The sequence below is a fragment of the Cryptomeria japonica genome, chromosome 10 (genome assembly GCF_030272615.1).
Source record: "Cryptomeria japonica chromosome 10, Sugi_1.0, whole genome shotgun sequence".
Classification (NCBI taxonomy): Eukaryota; Viridiplantae; Streptophyta; class Pinopsida; order Cupressales; family Cupressaceae; genus Cryptomeria; species Cryptomeria japonica.
The window spans coordinates 622,696,960-622,713,951 of record NC_081414.1 but is presented as its reverse complement, the minus strand read 5'-3'; the positions used below and the strand labels follow the sequence as shown (position 1 = coordinate 622,713,951).

The following is a 16,992-nucleotide window of genomic DNA, read 5'->3' as shown; positions in this document are numbered from 1 at the left end:
ATCATCCATAATCCTATGTTCACATTAATGCTATGTCTGAGGATTCATCTTGTTAAATTGCTTTGGGTGTGTGCTTTTAACTTGAAGAGTTTTCTAATCCATATTTAAGGGGGCCTAGGAATGGGATATTTGAGAGCTCGCTGTGTTTTGGATCATGGGAGGGTTTGTGAGCTTGTTCTTTTACCTATCAATGAAATGGTTGAACTTGGCCTGTTTTGGTTGTGCATTGACTCCTTATGCAATTGTCTCAACCTGTTGCAAATTTGGCTTGCTCTTCTCTCCAGTGGAGTTTAGAGAACCCTCACATACTCAGATGTCACATTGTACAAAGTCTTAAACTTTATTGAACAGTGCCATGTGAAGAATCTTCATATTCTTCTTCAATTTAGGATTCAGAGTTTAAGTTGTGGTTGTTTTTTCCATATAATACACTTTGTCATCATTTTTGACACCACCCAAGCTGTATTCGGACCATTGAGCATTTAATCACATCCACTCCGAAGCATGTAAAAATAGCTTTGGTTTAAGATTGAAACTTTTGGTATTCCATATCAGGTGGTCACCATGGGATAACCCTGGTCAGACTAACAGGAGCAGGGAAAATATTTCCTGATACTTTCCATCTTCTGCCTGTAACAAGTTTCTATTCATCAGGGATAATCATTTTCTAATGTCACAATTTTTTGCCTCTGGTCATTGGTAAGCTAATAGTTAATCTTTCCTACATCTTTACAATTGATTTTTATTATCTAACTAGTCACAAGTAGTACATATTTTAAATAATTTTCATTGGGCTTCAGACCATAATGTTAAACCTGTACAATGATCAGTGGATAGCTTATCATACTGTTTTTTTTCCACGTGGAGGGCAAAGCATTTAATTTAGAATTCATCTACACCGTTGTCTTTGGGTTGCACCTATTATATGCTTTCTTGAGAATGACTTTGTTAGCTAAATTGTACCCTTTTCACAGATATGTAGTTTCCTTCCTTTTAATTGAATTTGGTTGGTTATGTTTATAAAGTATAGTCATGAAAGAAGCATAGTTTAAATATGCACAAAACCTGATTTTTGGTTGGCTATTTGTATAAGAGGTATTATCTTTAACAAAGCAAAGCTGCGATGCCTGCTGAATATGTGTCTAAGTTAACAGGAGCATGCAAAATTAAGAAATATTCATGCTGTTTTAATGAGCTCTATACTTGAAGACTCTTCTCAAAAACTGTTTTTCTTGATAGAGGTTTTGCTCTTTACATTCCTTTTAAACTTACCAAATGCAGTAAGTGATTAGTTTTTAATTTTTATTTTGTCTTGTTGGCCTACTTTGTCTATCATGATGGAGTAAATTCATATGTTAATTATTTAAATCTGTAGTTTCTTGTTGTAAAACCTGAACATTTATGGAGACGATTCTTTTGATATGTGAACTTGCTAAATGTTCTTGCATATTGTAGGACCCAAACCAGCTTTCTGCATACAGAGATCGAAGATTTAGTGGAACACAGGATGAATTTGAGCATGCACTTCGCACTTCTTCTACTGTTTATATTGGGAATCTTTCCTTTTATACCACTGAAGAGCAAATCTACGAGCTCTTTTCTCGGGTTGGAGAAATCAAGAAAATCATAATGGGCTTGGATAAAAATACAAGAACTCCATGTGGCTTTTGTTTTGTTTTGTAAGTTGCACTTTAGATATTGCATCCTCTAGTTTAATTTATGTGTTCTATTTATTTAACATCTTTGTGAGGACAAGATTGTTAATTGTCAGCGGATCTCTAGTCATAAGTGTTCCCAAGTCTTAATTCTGATCATTTCCCTTTCTAGAGGAGTGCTGATATCATGACATGTTCCTTTTGGCATGTACAGAAGGCATTTTCAATAAATATCATATTAAGCAACATGACTAATGAGGTAGAGAGATTGCAAGTGTAGCATTTTATTTTGCCCCTATGAGGAAGCACAAAAGGGAACACTTAAAGATAATTATTTCTTCAAGCTAGAAGAGGAAGCTTCCTTGCGACAAAAATTAAAACTAGAACCATAGTGCTCTCAATTATAGAATAGACGAAACATTTGATTATTTTTTGATTTGATGTTAGTGACCTAATTTATGAGATCTAACACGTGCGTTTTGGCTAAAAGAACAGACCAAAAAGAATAAGTACATGCAAGAATTGAATTGGAAATAGACACAAGATACTATGAGTTAAATATCAGAGATTTGCATGTAAAGCTACAAATATTCAAATTAATTAAGATTGCAATACAAAGCATGCAATAATAATTTAATTCTGTTCAACTCAAAAAATCACATGCTAAAAATAACAACCTAGCTTGAACAACAATTTCAGCAGCAAGTAGGCGTAGGATTACTCTTGTGATTTTCTAAGTGCATAAAGCACTTATTTATAAGTTTTTTCAAAGTTTACATGCTCATGCAATAGAATTTACTCAAGATAAAATACAAAAGCAATTTACTGAAGTTCTATGTTGAAAAGAAAATGCTTGCACACAAAGCAAACTATAACTAGAAAATTATTTGAAATAGATTAATGTAAAATGAAAAAATCTGTAAATAAATTTTAACTAATAATATTAAGTTTTACAATAAACCTTCTAGAAGGTGATACCTAAAGTAACAATGGCTAAAATTAGCTAGTCTGAAACATCCAGAGGTTCTTTCAGTTATTCTTATGCTTTTGGCTTTGTAACATGATTTTTGTACCTAGACATCTCAATTTGAAAGCTTGAAATTTGGCATTTTTTTATAGAAAAGCTACTTACTGGATTGGGCTGAAAACTTGTAGGGGTGTTCCATACAAATGATGCCTTATCTTGATTGGATGTGATGACTGGGCGCCACCTCAGCTTCGATCTTTGTAACTCATCACAGGTTGTAATTGTAAATGAGGCATATCTCTTGATACTCAACATTTCTAAGCGCTGATGTGAAGATGACTTTGCTCAAATTGATCTTCTAACTTTGATTAACTCTTCTGAAACTATCTCTTGTCTTGATCACTTGCATTCTTGAGCTTCCGTCTGGCTATACCGGCAATGGTTCTTGGATTTCTGAAGGAAATTCAAGATTGTGAAAATTGAGTGCTTGATGAAGGTCAACTGTGCTACAGCCATCCTCTACCTATGAGAGATGTCTAAATTAGTTTTGTAAAATGATATTCGATTTGCAAAGCTTGGTTAAGATTCATAACCCTAAAGTGATAACATTCTCAAAATCTCTTAACATAAATTCAAACCGTTGTTGCATTTCTAATCCTTGATTTAATATGATCATCTAAACTTGTGAATCGCGTTTTGTAGAAGTTCTAAGATGATCAAGATGTAGTAGAGAGGGCACTCAGTAACTAAAATCACATAAACATGATAGACAAGAAGCTGGATCAACATTAAACAGTCCGATTTTCTGTCAAAATAATCAAATGAGCCCATTTCAGACCTGCGATCTATATCAAAGCAATTGATATATCAATTCAATTGTTCTTTTTGGCCAAATCGTATGTCCTTCAAGTAAATAAACCTTTAATTGACCGCTGGATCTTGTCAAATTCTGATGTAGATTCGATAGTTCCCTTCTTATTTGATATTTACACTAATGCATTCGCTGATGTTGCTGTGTATGCTGCTTAATATAATTGCCTTAAAAAAGGAATGCATTGCTTTGAAGTGTTTGATCAAGAATGGGAATCGCTGGCACTCAATTCACTATAGTCAGAATCGTTGCTTCCTATGACAAATGAATACAATTTGCTGTCCTTAATGATCGTTGTGGCTGTTTGGATCAGAATTATCTGTCAAATGACTTCGCCTTTGCTTGATTACACATCTTTGGAACTCAATGAAATCAGTAGTAACATCAATTATGTGTAAAATCGTGGTGCCTGGAAATGAAATTTATTGCAATTTGTTGCCCATTTACAATTACCTTGTAATTGCAAACACTTTACATTAAATATGATTCGATGAATAATCATAGCCATGTTTAGAACTTTGAAATCAAGCTTTAAATGCAGGTGCTTGGCTATATCGTAGAAATGATTCAAATTTAATAAGATGGAATCCACACGTTTGTTTGTATTGATTGAATCACCTTATGCTGATTGAATCAAATGCCACGCCCAAATACAGCGATTTTACTAAATGCCTTATAATCAATGCTGCGTGTCCAGCGTACATCTTGGCAAAGTTTGATTTTGAAGAGGAGTCATCCCTTACTCATTGCACCCATCCAATGGATTGCTTCGACTTTCAAATCCAAGGCATCATCTTCTCTCAAATTGGCATTCATTAAATGATACATCATGAGGTGGAATTTGCCCAAGGCTTTCTTGTCTTTGCCAGGAGAGGTTGTTCAAATCATAGAGCTGCTTAGTCAAAGGACAAAATGGTTCTAGCCTAGGACGGGTAGCTTTGGTCAAAGGACGAGATGGTTCTAGCCTAGGACAGGTAGCTTTGGTCAAAGGACGAGATAGTTCCAGCCTGGGACGAAGCGTTCCTAGCCTAGGAAGGCTTGATCATGCAATTGTGTAAACGTTCCAAGTCAAAGGACGGGATGTCCCTTGATTTCCATGCCTTAGCCAAATTTTCTCCTTATTTTAATTGAGCAATTCAAGGATGAATCAGTCTTTAGCCCATGTTTTTAAGGCCCAGCTGGAAGTTGCATGTCTTAGTTTGCTGTTTGGAGTGATTAAAGGAGTTATTGATGCGTGCCTTGGAATGGTCAAAGGGAAGTCGCAAGGCTCAATTGTCGATTGGACTAGGCAAAGGAAAAGTTGATGTCGGTGGTTGAAATGCCTTACAAACAATCTCACTGTCCCTTGTTTCATTGGTGGGACCCAAGCAATGCCACGTTAGAACAAAAGAGTTCTTAATTTTTTTTTTTAACTCACCATCGTGGAGTTTTGGTGGGGCCCAAACAATGGTATGATAGTGGAGAAGTCAAAAGGAAGAACAAAACTTTTAAATCTCCAAGTTTAAAGTTCGTGTGCCCAAGCATGCCACGGTGGTAAAGGGTGAGTCAAAGGTGGTGAGGTGGAAGGGTGTGATGAAGAAAGGGAAGTGGGATGTGAGAAACCGCAGGGTAAGTGAAGGAAGATACGGGGGTAAGGTGAAAGGATGCCGTGGCAGGAAAGAATGTGGGGATGTGTTGAGGAGAAGCCATGGGGGGTAAGGTAGGTGGTAAGAGGGGTAGGATAAGAGCTGTGGGGTAGGAGTTAGGAAAAGGGAGATGCGGAGGGTTAGGATAAGAGGTGCGGTGGGAGTTATAAGGAGTAAAGGGAAGGTAAGGATGGTGGGCGGAGGTGATTGGGAGGTATAAGGGATAGGCTAAGGGGTTATGATAGGATGTAGGATAGGATAGAATAGAGGTTATGAAAGGGTAGCAAGGAGGGTTATGAAAGGTGTTAAGGGGGGTGGATTAGGATAGGATAGGGGTAGGAGGTAGGGTGGTAAAGGAGTGTGGGTAGTGGGCGGGTAGGCTAAGAGAGTAAGGGGTAAACGGTGTGAGATGTAAGTTAGAGGATGTCGGAAATGGAAGGTAAGAGAGGTAGGAAGTGAGGGTGAGAGGAAGTAAGGGAAGATAGGGTGGACGTAGTTAGGAAATGGGGAAGGTGAAGTGGAAGGATAGGGGAATAAGATGGAAAGGTGAAGTGGAGTGGTAGGAAGTAAAGATAGAAGGTAAGAAGGTGTTGAAGGCATAGAGAGGTGGAAGGAAAGAAGTGGAAGGTAGAAAAGATGGAGGGGCTATGGGATGAAGGAGGAGTGAAGGGTGAAAGAGAGATGGCAATAGGCACCCACTAGTAGTGCTGGGAGAGGTAGGTCAGAAGCCTGGAAGGGCAAAGGAAGTGCTGTACTTCATGTCATCCTCATGAGAGAGACTAGACTTGATCAGCTCTTGACAAACTACACTTCTTCCAATTGAAAGACTAATAGCTAAAAGACTCAACAACTATCCTAGAAAGCAAAAAAAAAAAGTGGGGGTCCCCATTTGGAATGGGCCGATGTGTGAAAATGTCACAACATGAAGTCAATCTAAGGGCCATTTTTTGTGGACAACAACAAATATTAATAGGAGTAAAATTGTAAATTTAATCATTACAACAGTAAAACAACATTATTTCAGTAGTATGACAATAGTATATTATATAAAAATAGTATTTGATTGTTCAAATTTTAAATTTTGAAGTTTAGAAATTAAAATTAAAATTAAAACTCAAAGTCTCAAATTTCAAAATACAACTATGCTTTATTTGGGTTATCAATATCAAAAGACTCAGGGCTATTTGTGTCAGTTTCTGGTTAAAGTTGTGGTTCATTCAATGGAGACTTGACCAATCTTGGTTGCACCTCCTCGTCAATTTGCCTAACATCTTTAGGTTTAACGCCCCAACGTGTTGCTAGAGTTTGTTGATACTCAATCGTTTGTTGATCCTGAAATCTGAAGGCACTATGAGCTGTACCTATCTTTTCCACTCATTTAGAGGTAGGCCTATTAATTTTAATTGAGTGGATGAAGCCATAGGTGGACCAATTCCTCTCTGCATTAGAGGAACTAGCAATCAGTGAGGGGAGACAAATAACAAGTTGTTTTAAATTTGGTGTATACTTTCCATGAAATTTCTACCATCCAATGGGTTTTCTTTATGCAATAGTGGTTCTATCCATCCTAGCCTCTAGTTTGTTGAATATAGGATCTTGAAGATCGAAAAATTAAAGCCATTGCTCTCAAAGTATAGTTGCCTCTTCACTGCTATACATCTCATTGAGGGCCTTCATTAACCCCTCCATTACCTCATCATCATCAAAAGAATGAATTTGGCCAGGTCTAGGTGTGTGCCACTTGAAATTAAGAGCATAGGCAACCATATGAAGATGGTTGTTCATTGTGTTCCACCTCTTTGTGACAATAGGTGTGATATTCTCCACTTAGAATTCTAATCTAGGATTCTTGTCACGATTTATTTGTCTCATTTGATCAAGCATGCTATCAAAAGTCTGATAAATGTCTCCAAGGCTAGGAGAGTTTGTATTCGTATATCTTATTACCCCACAATAGGATATATGATAGAGAAAATATTTCTGCAAGCAACATCAAAAAGTTATAAGAGATTAATGCTATTTATAAGGTAAATTAAAATTAAAAAATAAGAAATATGTAAAAACATGTTAATTTTCAATTTTTTTTTTCTTACTTGATTGTGGACGACCAAGTGTCATTAAGCACCTTTTCCCTCACCTTCACTTATTCTATATTTGATTGAGCTCACTTTTTCTACTCTCCAGAAGCCACTATGAATTGTAAACCATCTTGCACCTCCAACATCCTCTTCAACAAAATGAAATAACTAGCATATCTAGTCTTGATTGGTTTGAGGAATTCTTTTTTTGAATAAGATTGGAATAATGCAAGTGAAGTTTGATGGTTCAAAACATTTGTATGTCTCTAGCTTCAACCATTGCTATCTTCACCCAATACATTTTGCCAATGTCTTTCAAAGCATTATTCAAAGCATATGCATTGCATGAAGTCCAAAAAATATGCTTGTAATTGCTTTCAACTATCAAAACAACTAAGTTACAAACATGCGCTCAATTTGTCACAACTTCCACAATATTAGAAGACTCAAACTCCTCTATGGCCTCTTTGGAATGTCCCTTTTTAGTAAAAACCCTAATTTTTGCCCTAAATCACCATTTCCATGTAAAACAATAAGTGGAACAGGATGCATACCTGATTGAGATCTGACAATAGGTTAGGAAACCATTCAAATGTATATAATTAATAATATGAATCTTCTAAGAAAGACAATTAAGCACAAATTCTCTATACATAGGGTTAGGAACATTAACTTAACCATAGTTTTTGTCCAATTCCTTATCGAAACTCAACCATAAGAAAGTGGGAGTAAGGAGGAACAATAAGGTGTCCAAGAGACCATCTACCCTAGGCCCAAGAGCGAAGTGAGAGCCAGAGCCCCCTTGGTCTCATGGGACCATCAGTCAACTACCATGAGGTGGTCTACCTAGTGAGGTATCCTATCACTGTTCCCCTTCATCACTTCCATCCTTATCCTTCTCTTGTGGTTAGAATTTGCTTAATTCAATAATCAACCATGATAGTGTTTGGAAAGATACAATATGGTCTCTTGGACGTCCTTCCCCTCTAAGTCCAAGAGCGGTGGACTCTATCTACACTCCCTCGGCCTCATGGGACTATCGGTCAACTACCATGAGGTGGTCTACCTAGAGGAGGACCTCATCACTGTTCTCCCTCCTTGTACTACCTTATACGTACTATCATGGTAGTTTGCTCAATATATATAATTGTCCATCATTGATTGTTCGTTATTCCAGATATAATAAGAATGACGTATATCATTCATAATTATGTAATTATAAATAAATTCCATATTGCATTGTTTATTACCAAGAATGATATGCCCAATATAATTGGCCACAAGGTATTGTATAATCTTAATAGACATTCGATCTGCAATTATAGTCTATTATGTTATAAATTTATGAATAGGGAAGATCATACTAGATCTGAATTAAGTTTAACTGATGATATGGTTGTAATGCTGGCTGGTCCTTTATATTTCTAATTTCTCACTGTTTGCCTATTGTAGTAGTCTGTTGTATATTTATGTCTTGGTGTTCCACTGTTCTTGATCCCTTCAGTTCGCTGATTATTGAAGATGCTTCTCCTTTAGTTGAAGGTTGTTATTTATATTTATCCTGTGATTCAATAATCTCTGCTGTGTATGCTTCTTCCTTTCTTTTCCATAATCCCCATGCATACCACCAAGAACACGGATGTTACTGCCTGTAACTTAATAACAGTTCTGATCTGATGTGATCGATGGTGCTGTCATTGGAGGCTTTTGATTCATTTCCTTTATATCTCTCAATGTGAGGGAGAGGTTACACCTCTTCATCACGTATGCCCTTTGGCAAGAGACATACCTTTTCACCATTAGCACCCTTTGAAAAAGTGCAACTCTTCATTATTTCTGCCCTTTGAAAGGGACACAACCTTTCACAATCAGATCTGCACTTCTAATTCCCAAATTATCCCCCCTCAAATGAGGTTCTCTTCCCCCTTTTATATCTCATGTTTGAGGGAGTCGCAACTTTTCATTTTAATTATATTTAATTATATTCTTTTATATTTTAATTTTAATTTTTAATATTTTAATTTTATTATTATTATTTATTATTAAATTCTATTTCAAAGTGGGGACATTACACTCTTTTGAAAGGACAAATTGTTTATCGACATCGTTATGTTTCCCAAAGCAATCGATAGCTGTAAGAAAGTATGAACCAATATGATATGTAACAATAATATTAATGAGTAGCTGATGTCGAATATTACTCACCTATCCACGACATGTAATGTCCCCTTAAGTATATTCTCAGGAAATAAAGGAATAATTAACTAATAAATCGATTTCAAGAGACTTCTTTTCAAAAAGACTCTAATAACACTTAAAATGATGATAATTAATGCTACTTAATTGCAAGAATTATAGATTATGATACCACTTATAATGTAATGTAATTTGATATATTACTAATCAATAGGATAGAGTATCACTGCTATCTCTGATATATCTATTACATTTATGCAAGGATAATCTCTTGTTCTATATCTGATCTGCACTTCTGCTATAACAATAGGAATTGTGTAATCAATGTTGCTGATACTATTTCTGATATGGCACTAAGAAATATGCTTTAATCTGCTTATATCGCTTACAGCAATTATGTATCTTGCTGTTTGTCTTTATGAGTATGCAATTATATATTGGTGCTGTTCCTGATTTCACCTTGAATGTATGCTACCTGATTAATGCCAAGAGGCTGGTGCTCGTTGATCCAATCCAATAAAGGATATCAATAGAAGTAAAAGACAAATTCCGAAGTTTCCCCCTTGAGAATGGGATTGATCCCCATTATATATCTTGCAAGATCAAAGGGTTGCATCCTTTGAACGTTTAAGGGACTTATCTCTTCCTAATTGTATCTTTTCTTGATTTTATACAAATCGGTTTATTATGCAAATCACCTTTCATAATTAATTGTGTAATCGCTGCCTTCCATGTTTAATTGTTATTTGTTATCTTCTTTCTAATCGATATACATTAGTCTCTTCACTTGTTGTTAGTTAATCATCCTTGATCGATCCTTAATAGATCCTTCTTATGCAGCGATAATAAGTTTTCTTTTTGCTTGATATGATCGATCCAAAGCAACTTTAAGTGATGCTTATGATATACATCAATATGCTTGCTGATGGTAACATAGTGCTTGTAGATCGATTTGCTTGGCAAGTCAATGGTAAACGATGCTTGATTATTTTCTTTCTGTTATCTTCTCTACACAGTTATAATATTGACAAATGCTTATGGTGTCTTCCTTTGTCTGATAGTGATATCGATGAGGAGTCGTCTTCATTTATGATCAATGCATATAAGAGTTACTTAGGAATTGTTGCTATGATACAAACATTTCTATGTGGTATCTGTATTATGATCCATGAGTATTGCTATATCGATGCTATCGGACTCCCTTCATTTTGTCTTGGTGCTTGATAGGAAAATCGTGAAGTCAAATGAATAAGACGATTTTCCTCCATAAGATCTTGATGCTACAGTCTTTATTGATATAATATGCAAAAGCTATCTACTTGCTTATGTACAAATTGTCTATTTTTATTTACTAACTACTAGAAAGTGTTCAAGGCCTGCCTCCCTTGATCACATATATGTTTTATTGTTAATTTTCTATTAGGTAAAGGATGGAGACATCATAGTCTCCCCTTCTTGAAGGTGCTTGTCTACAAGCAATCTTAAATTGTCAAGTCGATACTAGGATCCCATGGTTTGTAGTGCCATTCATTTAAAACATGATGTTGTTCACTAATAGGGATGATCTTCTGAAAATTACCAAGAAGAAGAACATTCCATTGCTGTGCAAACTCTTTAGAGGAATATCTCTGGATGAACTTGAACCTTTTACTATAGCCATCATATATTGTCTGATTTTAACAACCTTTGAACTCCAAACGCTCCCTGGATTCCAAATCAACCTTAGGAGAGTACCATTATGTTGATACTGCGCTACTCTGATTACCTCAACCTGATTCTCACATTCATATCGTATTTGCTTCCCACTGAATCCTAATGAGTATTTGTTGTTCATGTCCATACTGAGGATCCTGCTGGCAAATTCAGTCCTGGTTTGCATAAGAGCTTCGTTCAACCATTGGGCCTTAACAAATTTCCTTAATAAGTCAATAGGAAAATCCAAATTGCTCCAAAATTATTGCAATTACTAATGACCTAGAACGTTGGCAAGAATCACTATTCACTGCGATGGAGAAAAACTGATTGGTATTGGTTAGATTCTTCATGATTTGATCTCTTAATGATAGTAGTGGGTCAAGAACCACTTGCTCATCAACTGATGTCATCACGGCAGGAAAACAATAGCAATATTAACTCTTTTGTGTAGCAGTTGCGGACATTGATATAATGGGATTGTTGCTTCTTTCTGCCCAATTTAAGCATCCAATATTTGATTATTGAGTGAAAGAGTGAATTATATGGTTGCGAATTGCAATCTCTTCTGGATTGCTTGGAGAGTGGCTAGTGGTAACTTCACGAGGAATTGTTTTGCAGCTTGTATTATGTGTCAATTCTTTATTGATGGATAGTGCACCAGGATCCCAAGCTTTGTTTTTCAATCTTATCACATGGTTCCGGAGTAGATTTGTTATCTAGTTCGAAAAGAGGATTATCATATGTTCTACAAGCTTCAACCTTAAACAATGGATTATTCACAAGTTGAATTGTATCCTTAGACTTATCTATTTCCAAACTTTCATCGTCTGATTTCTTCGGACAACGTTTCAAATCATAGGCCTCTTCTATATCTTTTAATTCATTTTTTCCTCCTTGGTCTTCTGGTCCTTGAAATGTTTGGTTGTTATATCCTGATTTCTGGTTTGTAAAGTTTCACGAACATATACCAACTCTTGCTTGTATTCGTCTGTAATGTCCCCTAGTTAGCTATACCTTTAAAGTTAACCCCAATTTACCCAAGTCTAAAATAAATAAATAAAGTTTATGGGAGTACCTCTGTTTACTGTTTTCTTGCATATAAAAACCAGATAACATATATGTAATGATGCTTATAAAAATGAAACACACTAAAAAGTATATTGAATGACGTATGTCTTAATGCATTAATTACCATTAGTATGACATTTATTAAATAAATTCAGATTGTTATATCTGTCAGATACAGTCAGATTTGTTAGATAAAATCAGATTATAGGCTAGTTACTTTTTTTAGCTATCCAATTCCTCATTGCACTAGGGTAGGCTAGTTGGATAGGGTGTCCAAGAAACCATCCCTCCTAGGCCCAAGGACAGAATACCATATCCCCCTTGGCTCCATATGGCAGGTGTTAGGCATCCATTATGGAGTGGCGTACCCAGCGAGGTGTTCTATCGCCGTTCCCCCTCATCACAACCACCTTCTCTCTTAATCCCAAGAGCAGATGCTTCACCCCTCCTGGCTCCATGTGGCAGGTGTTAGGCATCCACTATGGAGTGGCGTACTTAAGAGAGAGTCCCTCATATAATGAGCCATTTGTGATATTTCCATGAAGTTATATTTATTCAATTCATCTTATTATGACAGTCAGTTATATCATATTACATTAAATAACATAGTGCCTTGAGTGGAATTATCATTGCATTTCCTGTTAGTGATTACTTTAGATCAGTGTAAATCAGTTGTTGTAAATTTTCCATTATCATCAGTTTGCTATTCCTTATATTACTAATATTATATAAACTTACAGCATTAACATAATTTGTGAAAATTGAGTTGTACTGTTATTTTTTAAACTCCTGTGCAGATATATATATATTTATGTATTATGACTGAAAGTATTAGATTGTTAATGCTGTTTAATTAATTAATTTCATATTGATGTCTTTCGTTTGATTCAGATTACACACAATATAAATAGATTCTAACATATTTATAAATTGCTGATGGTTACATTTTAATATTACGTCAGAAATCAGTCTGTGCATACCTGTCACTGCTGCTCCCTGTTGTCCCTGCTGGAAGCCTTAAGAATTTCTTGATGTATTGCTGAATATCTCTTTAACCTTCCAGCCCGTTTCTACTTTCTTATGTCCCATGTGTTCTTTTTTCTTTTCCTTTGTTTCTTTTTTTTCCCCCTTTTGATTTGCACAGGGAGGGGGGTATTTAACCTCCCCAACAGTCGTGGTGGAAAGCCACAATACTTCTCTTGGTAGCCAGTATGAAGGGACACCACCTTTACCTAGCGGGGCCCTCCACAATCTGACGTGGGTAACACTCAGTCATCCCACCGATTCACCAAAGGTTATCAGGCCTTAGGAAATAGAATTAGTGAGTTGCTTTCTATATATATATATATATATTTTAATGTATTTTTGAACATTGCTAATTAAAATAATCATTAATCAATATAAAGTGTAAATTAATAATATGATATCAATCTTTAAATAATAGTGCCATATAATAATTTTATTAATCAATATAAAGTGTAAATCAATAATATTATTTCAATAATGCAATATAATAATTTTCATTATGATTTTACACATGTTATGGCAAAAATATATCAATTATATTTTCTACAAATGTGGGGACATGACATCGTCTAGGGTCTCATGATATCTAGCTGCTGATCTGTCATTGTTTACTATTTTCTTACCTGTCACATTTCTTTGTTTATCTTCCTCAAGGAGATTAGATCAGACACACAATGTAACTTCTGATTCACTGCTATTAGAGATGGTACTCTTCTCATCCTGGACCAATGTTTGTTAGGTGTTAGGGCTTAGACAGATCTGGAGCAAATACAAATTAACAATTATATGCAGATACAAACACAAAAGATGAAGAAAATTGCATAACACCGATAACATAGAGATTTAACATGGTTCACCCAAGATGGGCTACATCCACACAACACGACTGTCCAATCTTTTCTTATTATCCAGTAAATCAGTACAACACCATTATAATGCCCTTTTACATTTCAGCCGCTTATAACAAGCAATTTTGAGGGCAACATACAAATTCGGCTAACAAAGAATAACCCTAACCCTAAAGGAATATTCTCGTAATCTTCTTCCCGTACACGTATTCTCATACTCGTATTCTCGTACTCTTGTATTCTCGTATTCTCGTACGTACCCTGGACGACACTGCTGAACTTGCAGCTCCCATTGGATAAAACTCCTTGACTCAGTTGTACCTTAATTCCAGGATGTTCAGTCAAGAATGCCGAGAGAAACTGAGGAAATCAGCTTCTCTCATAGGACTACCTTTGTGAACATATCTGCAGGATTGTCACTTGTGTGAATCTTCTCAAGCTATAACTGGCCATCCTCCAAAACAGATCATATGAAGTGGTACCTGAGTTGAATGTGTTTTGTCCTCAAACGAAGAGCAAAATTCTTTGCAAGATGAATGACACTCTTGCTATCAGTAAACAACGGGCTATTTGTCTACATCTGGCCCCATTCCTCTAGAAAACGTTGTAACCAAATCATCTCCTTGCTAGCTTCAGTAGAAACTACATACTCAGCTTTAGTGGTTGAAAGCGCAACAACCTTTTGCAGTCTAGAAATCCAACTAATTGTAGCTCCCCCTATAGTAAAAACATACCCTACAGTACACCTTGTATCAATATCACCTGCCAGATCATAGTCAACATATCCTTGTAGAGCAACATTTGATCCTTTGAAACATAATGCCTTGCTAGAAGTACCTCTCAAATACCTGAGAATCCATTTGACAACATTCGAATGTTCCATTTCTAGATTGCTCATGTACCTGCTCACAACTCCCACTATATGTGTAATATCTGGCCGTGTGCATACCATTGTATACATCAGAGTGCCAACAGCTGATGAATACGGGATGTTAGACATTTTATTTACCTCTTCCAGTGTCTTTGGACACATCTCCTTAGTCAATTTGAAATAACTAGCCAAAGGTGTACCAACTGCTTTTGCATTCTGTATGTTAAATCTTTTCAACACCTTTATATACTCACTCTGGGACAGAGTTAATGTTCTATTTTTCTTGTCCTGTGAAATCCTCATACCAAGGATTTGCTTAGTTGCACCCAAATCCTTCATAGCAAATGACTTTGCTAATTTCTGTTTAAGATCATTTATGTGCTGCATGTTAGATCTAGCAGCAGGCATGTCATCAACATAAAGATGATAATATAACTGACATTATCCAATCTCTTAAAATAAACACAATGATCAGAATGACATATGTGGTAACCTTGTTCAGCCATGAAATTATCAAATTTTAAATACCATTGTCGGGGTGCTTGCTTTAGGCCATACAAACTCTTGTTCAACTGCACACTAACACCTTACCTTTGACCTCATATCCTTGTGGTTGCTGCATGTAGATTTCCTCCTCCAAATCCCCATGGAGAAAAGCTGTTTTAAGATCTAGTTGTTCAAGATGCAAGTCTTTTGCAGCCACAAGACTTAGAACAACTCTAATTGAAGTCATTTTTACAACTGGAGAAAACATTTCATCAAATTCTATACCCTTTTTCTGTGCAAAACCTTTAACCACGAGTCTGACTTTGTATCTTTTCTATCCTCCATCCTCCTCCGTCAGCCTATAAACCCATTTATTTGGCAAGGCTCTTTTCCAGCAGGTAATGGGACTAAGTCCAAAGTTTGATTCTTCATCAAGGAATCCATTTCCTCTTTCATGCCTAGCTCCCATTGCTATTTGACATCCACCTACATTGCTTCCTCATATCCTATGGTTCACCAGAATCAGTTAATAAAATAGAATACAAAGGAGGAGAAAATCTTTCAGGAGGCCTACTTATCCTTGTAGAACGTCGAACACTTGCAGGAGTTTGTGGGATATTTTGTTGTTGTTGAGCATTAGGTACCAATGGCATTTTATTTTCAGGAATTTCATCCAACACCACATATTCCTTTTTGACCTATTCATGCTTCTTTTCCTGCATCTGTTCTTTATACATGACCTTCTTATTGAATATAACATCTCTACTTCTAATTATTTTCTGATTTTCAAAATCCCATAACTGATAACCAAAGTCATCCATTCCATATCCAATGAAGGTACATTTTTTAGATTTAGCATCAAGCTTGGTTCTGTTTTCTTTATCAACATGGACAAAAGCTTCACAACCAAAGGTTTTTAGAAAAGAATAGTTTACCTTTTTACTAGTCCATGCCTCCTCTGGAATGCCACCATCCAAAGGATTTGAAGGTCCTCTATTTATCAAATAAACAACAGTATGTATAGCATCTGCCCAAAACTGTAGGGGCAGTCCAACATACAATCTCATGCTCCTTTCACACTCCATGATGGTCCTATTCATTCTCTCAGACACACCATTTTCTTGTGGGGTTCTTGGAACTGTTGTCTGCCTCCGGATTCCATTGAAAGAACATTAATCTTCAAATGCTTTGTTGCAATACTCGCCTCCATTATCAAATTTGAGACACTTTAACTTTTTTCCTGTCTCATTCTCAACCAAAGCTTTCCATTTCTTAAAAGTTTCAAAAACATCTGATTTCTGTTTTAGGAAATATACCCATGTTTTCCTAGTTGCATCATCTATAAAAATAACATAACAAGAGCCACCAAGAGATGATACCCGAGCTAGTCCCCAAACATCTGAATGCACAAGCTCTAATTTCTCACTCTTCTTTTCTTTCCCAACCTTGAGAAATCTGAATCTTTTCTATTTACCATAAACACAATTTTCATAGAATTCTAAATCGATCTGCTTCAATCCCGGCAACAAATTTTTTAGAGTGAAGGATTTTCATCCCTTTCTCACTCATGTGCCCAAGTCTATGGTGCCACAGTTTTCAATCTGTC

At 36.0% G+C, this 16,992-nt stretch overlaps 1 protein-coding gene across 2 annotated transcripts in view; it reads left to right on the top strand.

The window, feature by feature from the left end:
* LOC131029973 (nuclear cap-binding protein subunit 2) overlaps window positions 1-16,992 on the top strand; it is a 71,214-nt gene that overhangs the window by 16,719 nt on the left and 37,503 nt on the right. For both annotated transcript variants that reach the window (XM_057960657.2, XM_057960656.2), the window contains exon 2: window positions 1,456-1,679. In XM_057960657.2, coding sequence (XP_057816640.1) covers window positions 1,456-1,679 — 224 coding nt within the window. The remainder of the gene's footprint in view (window positions 1-1,455; window positions 1,680-16,992) is intronic.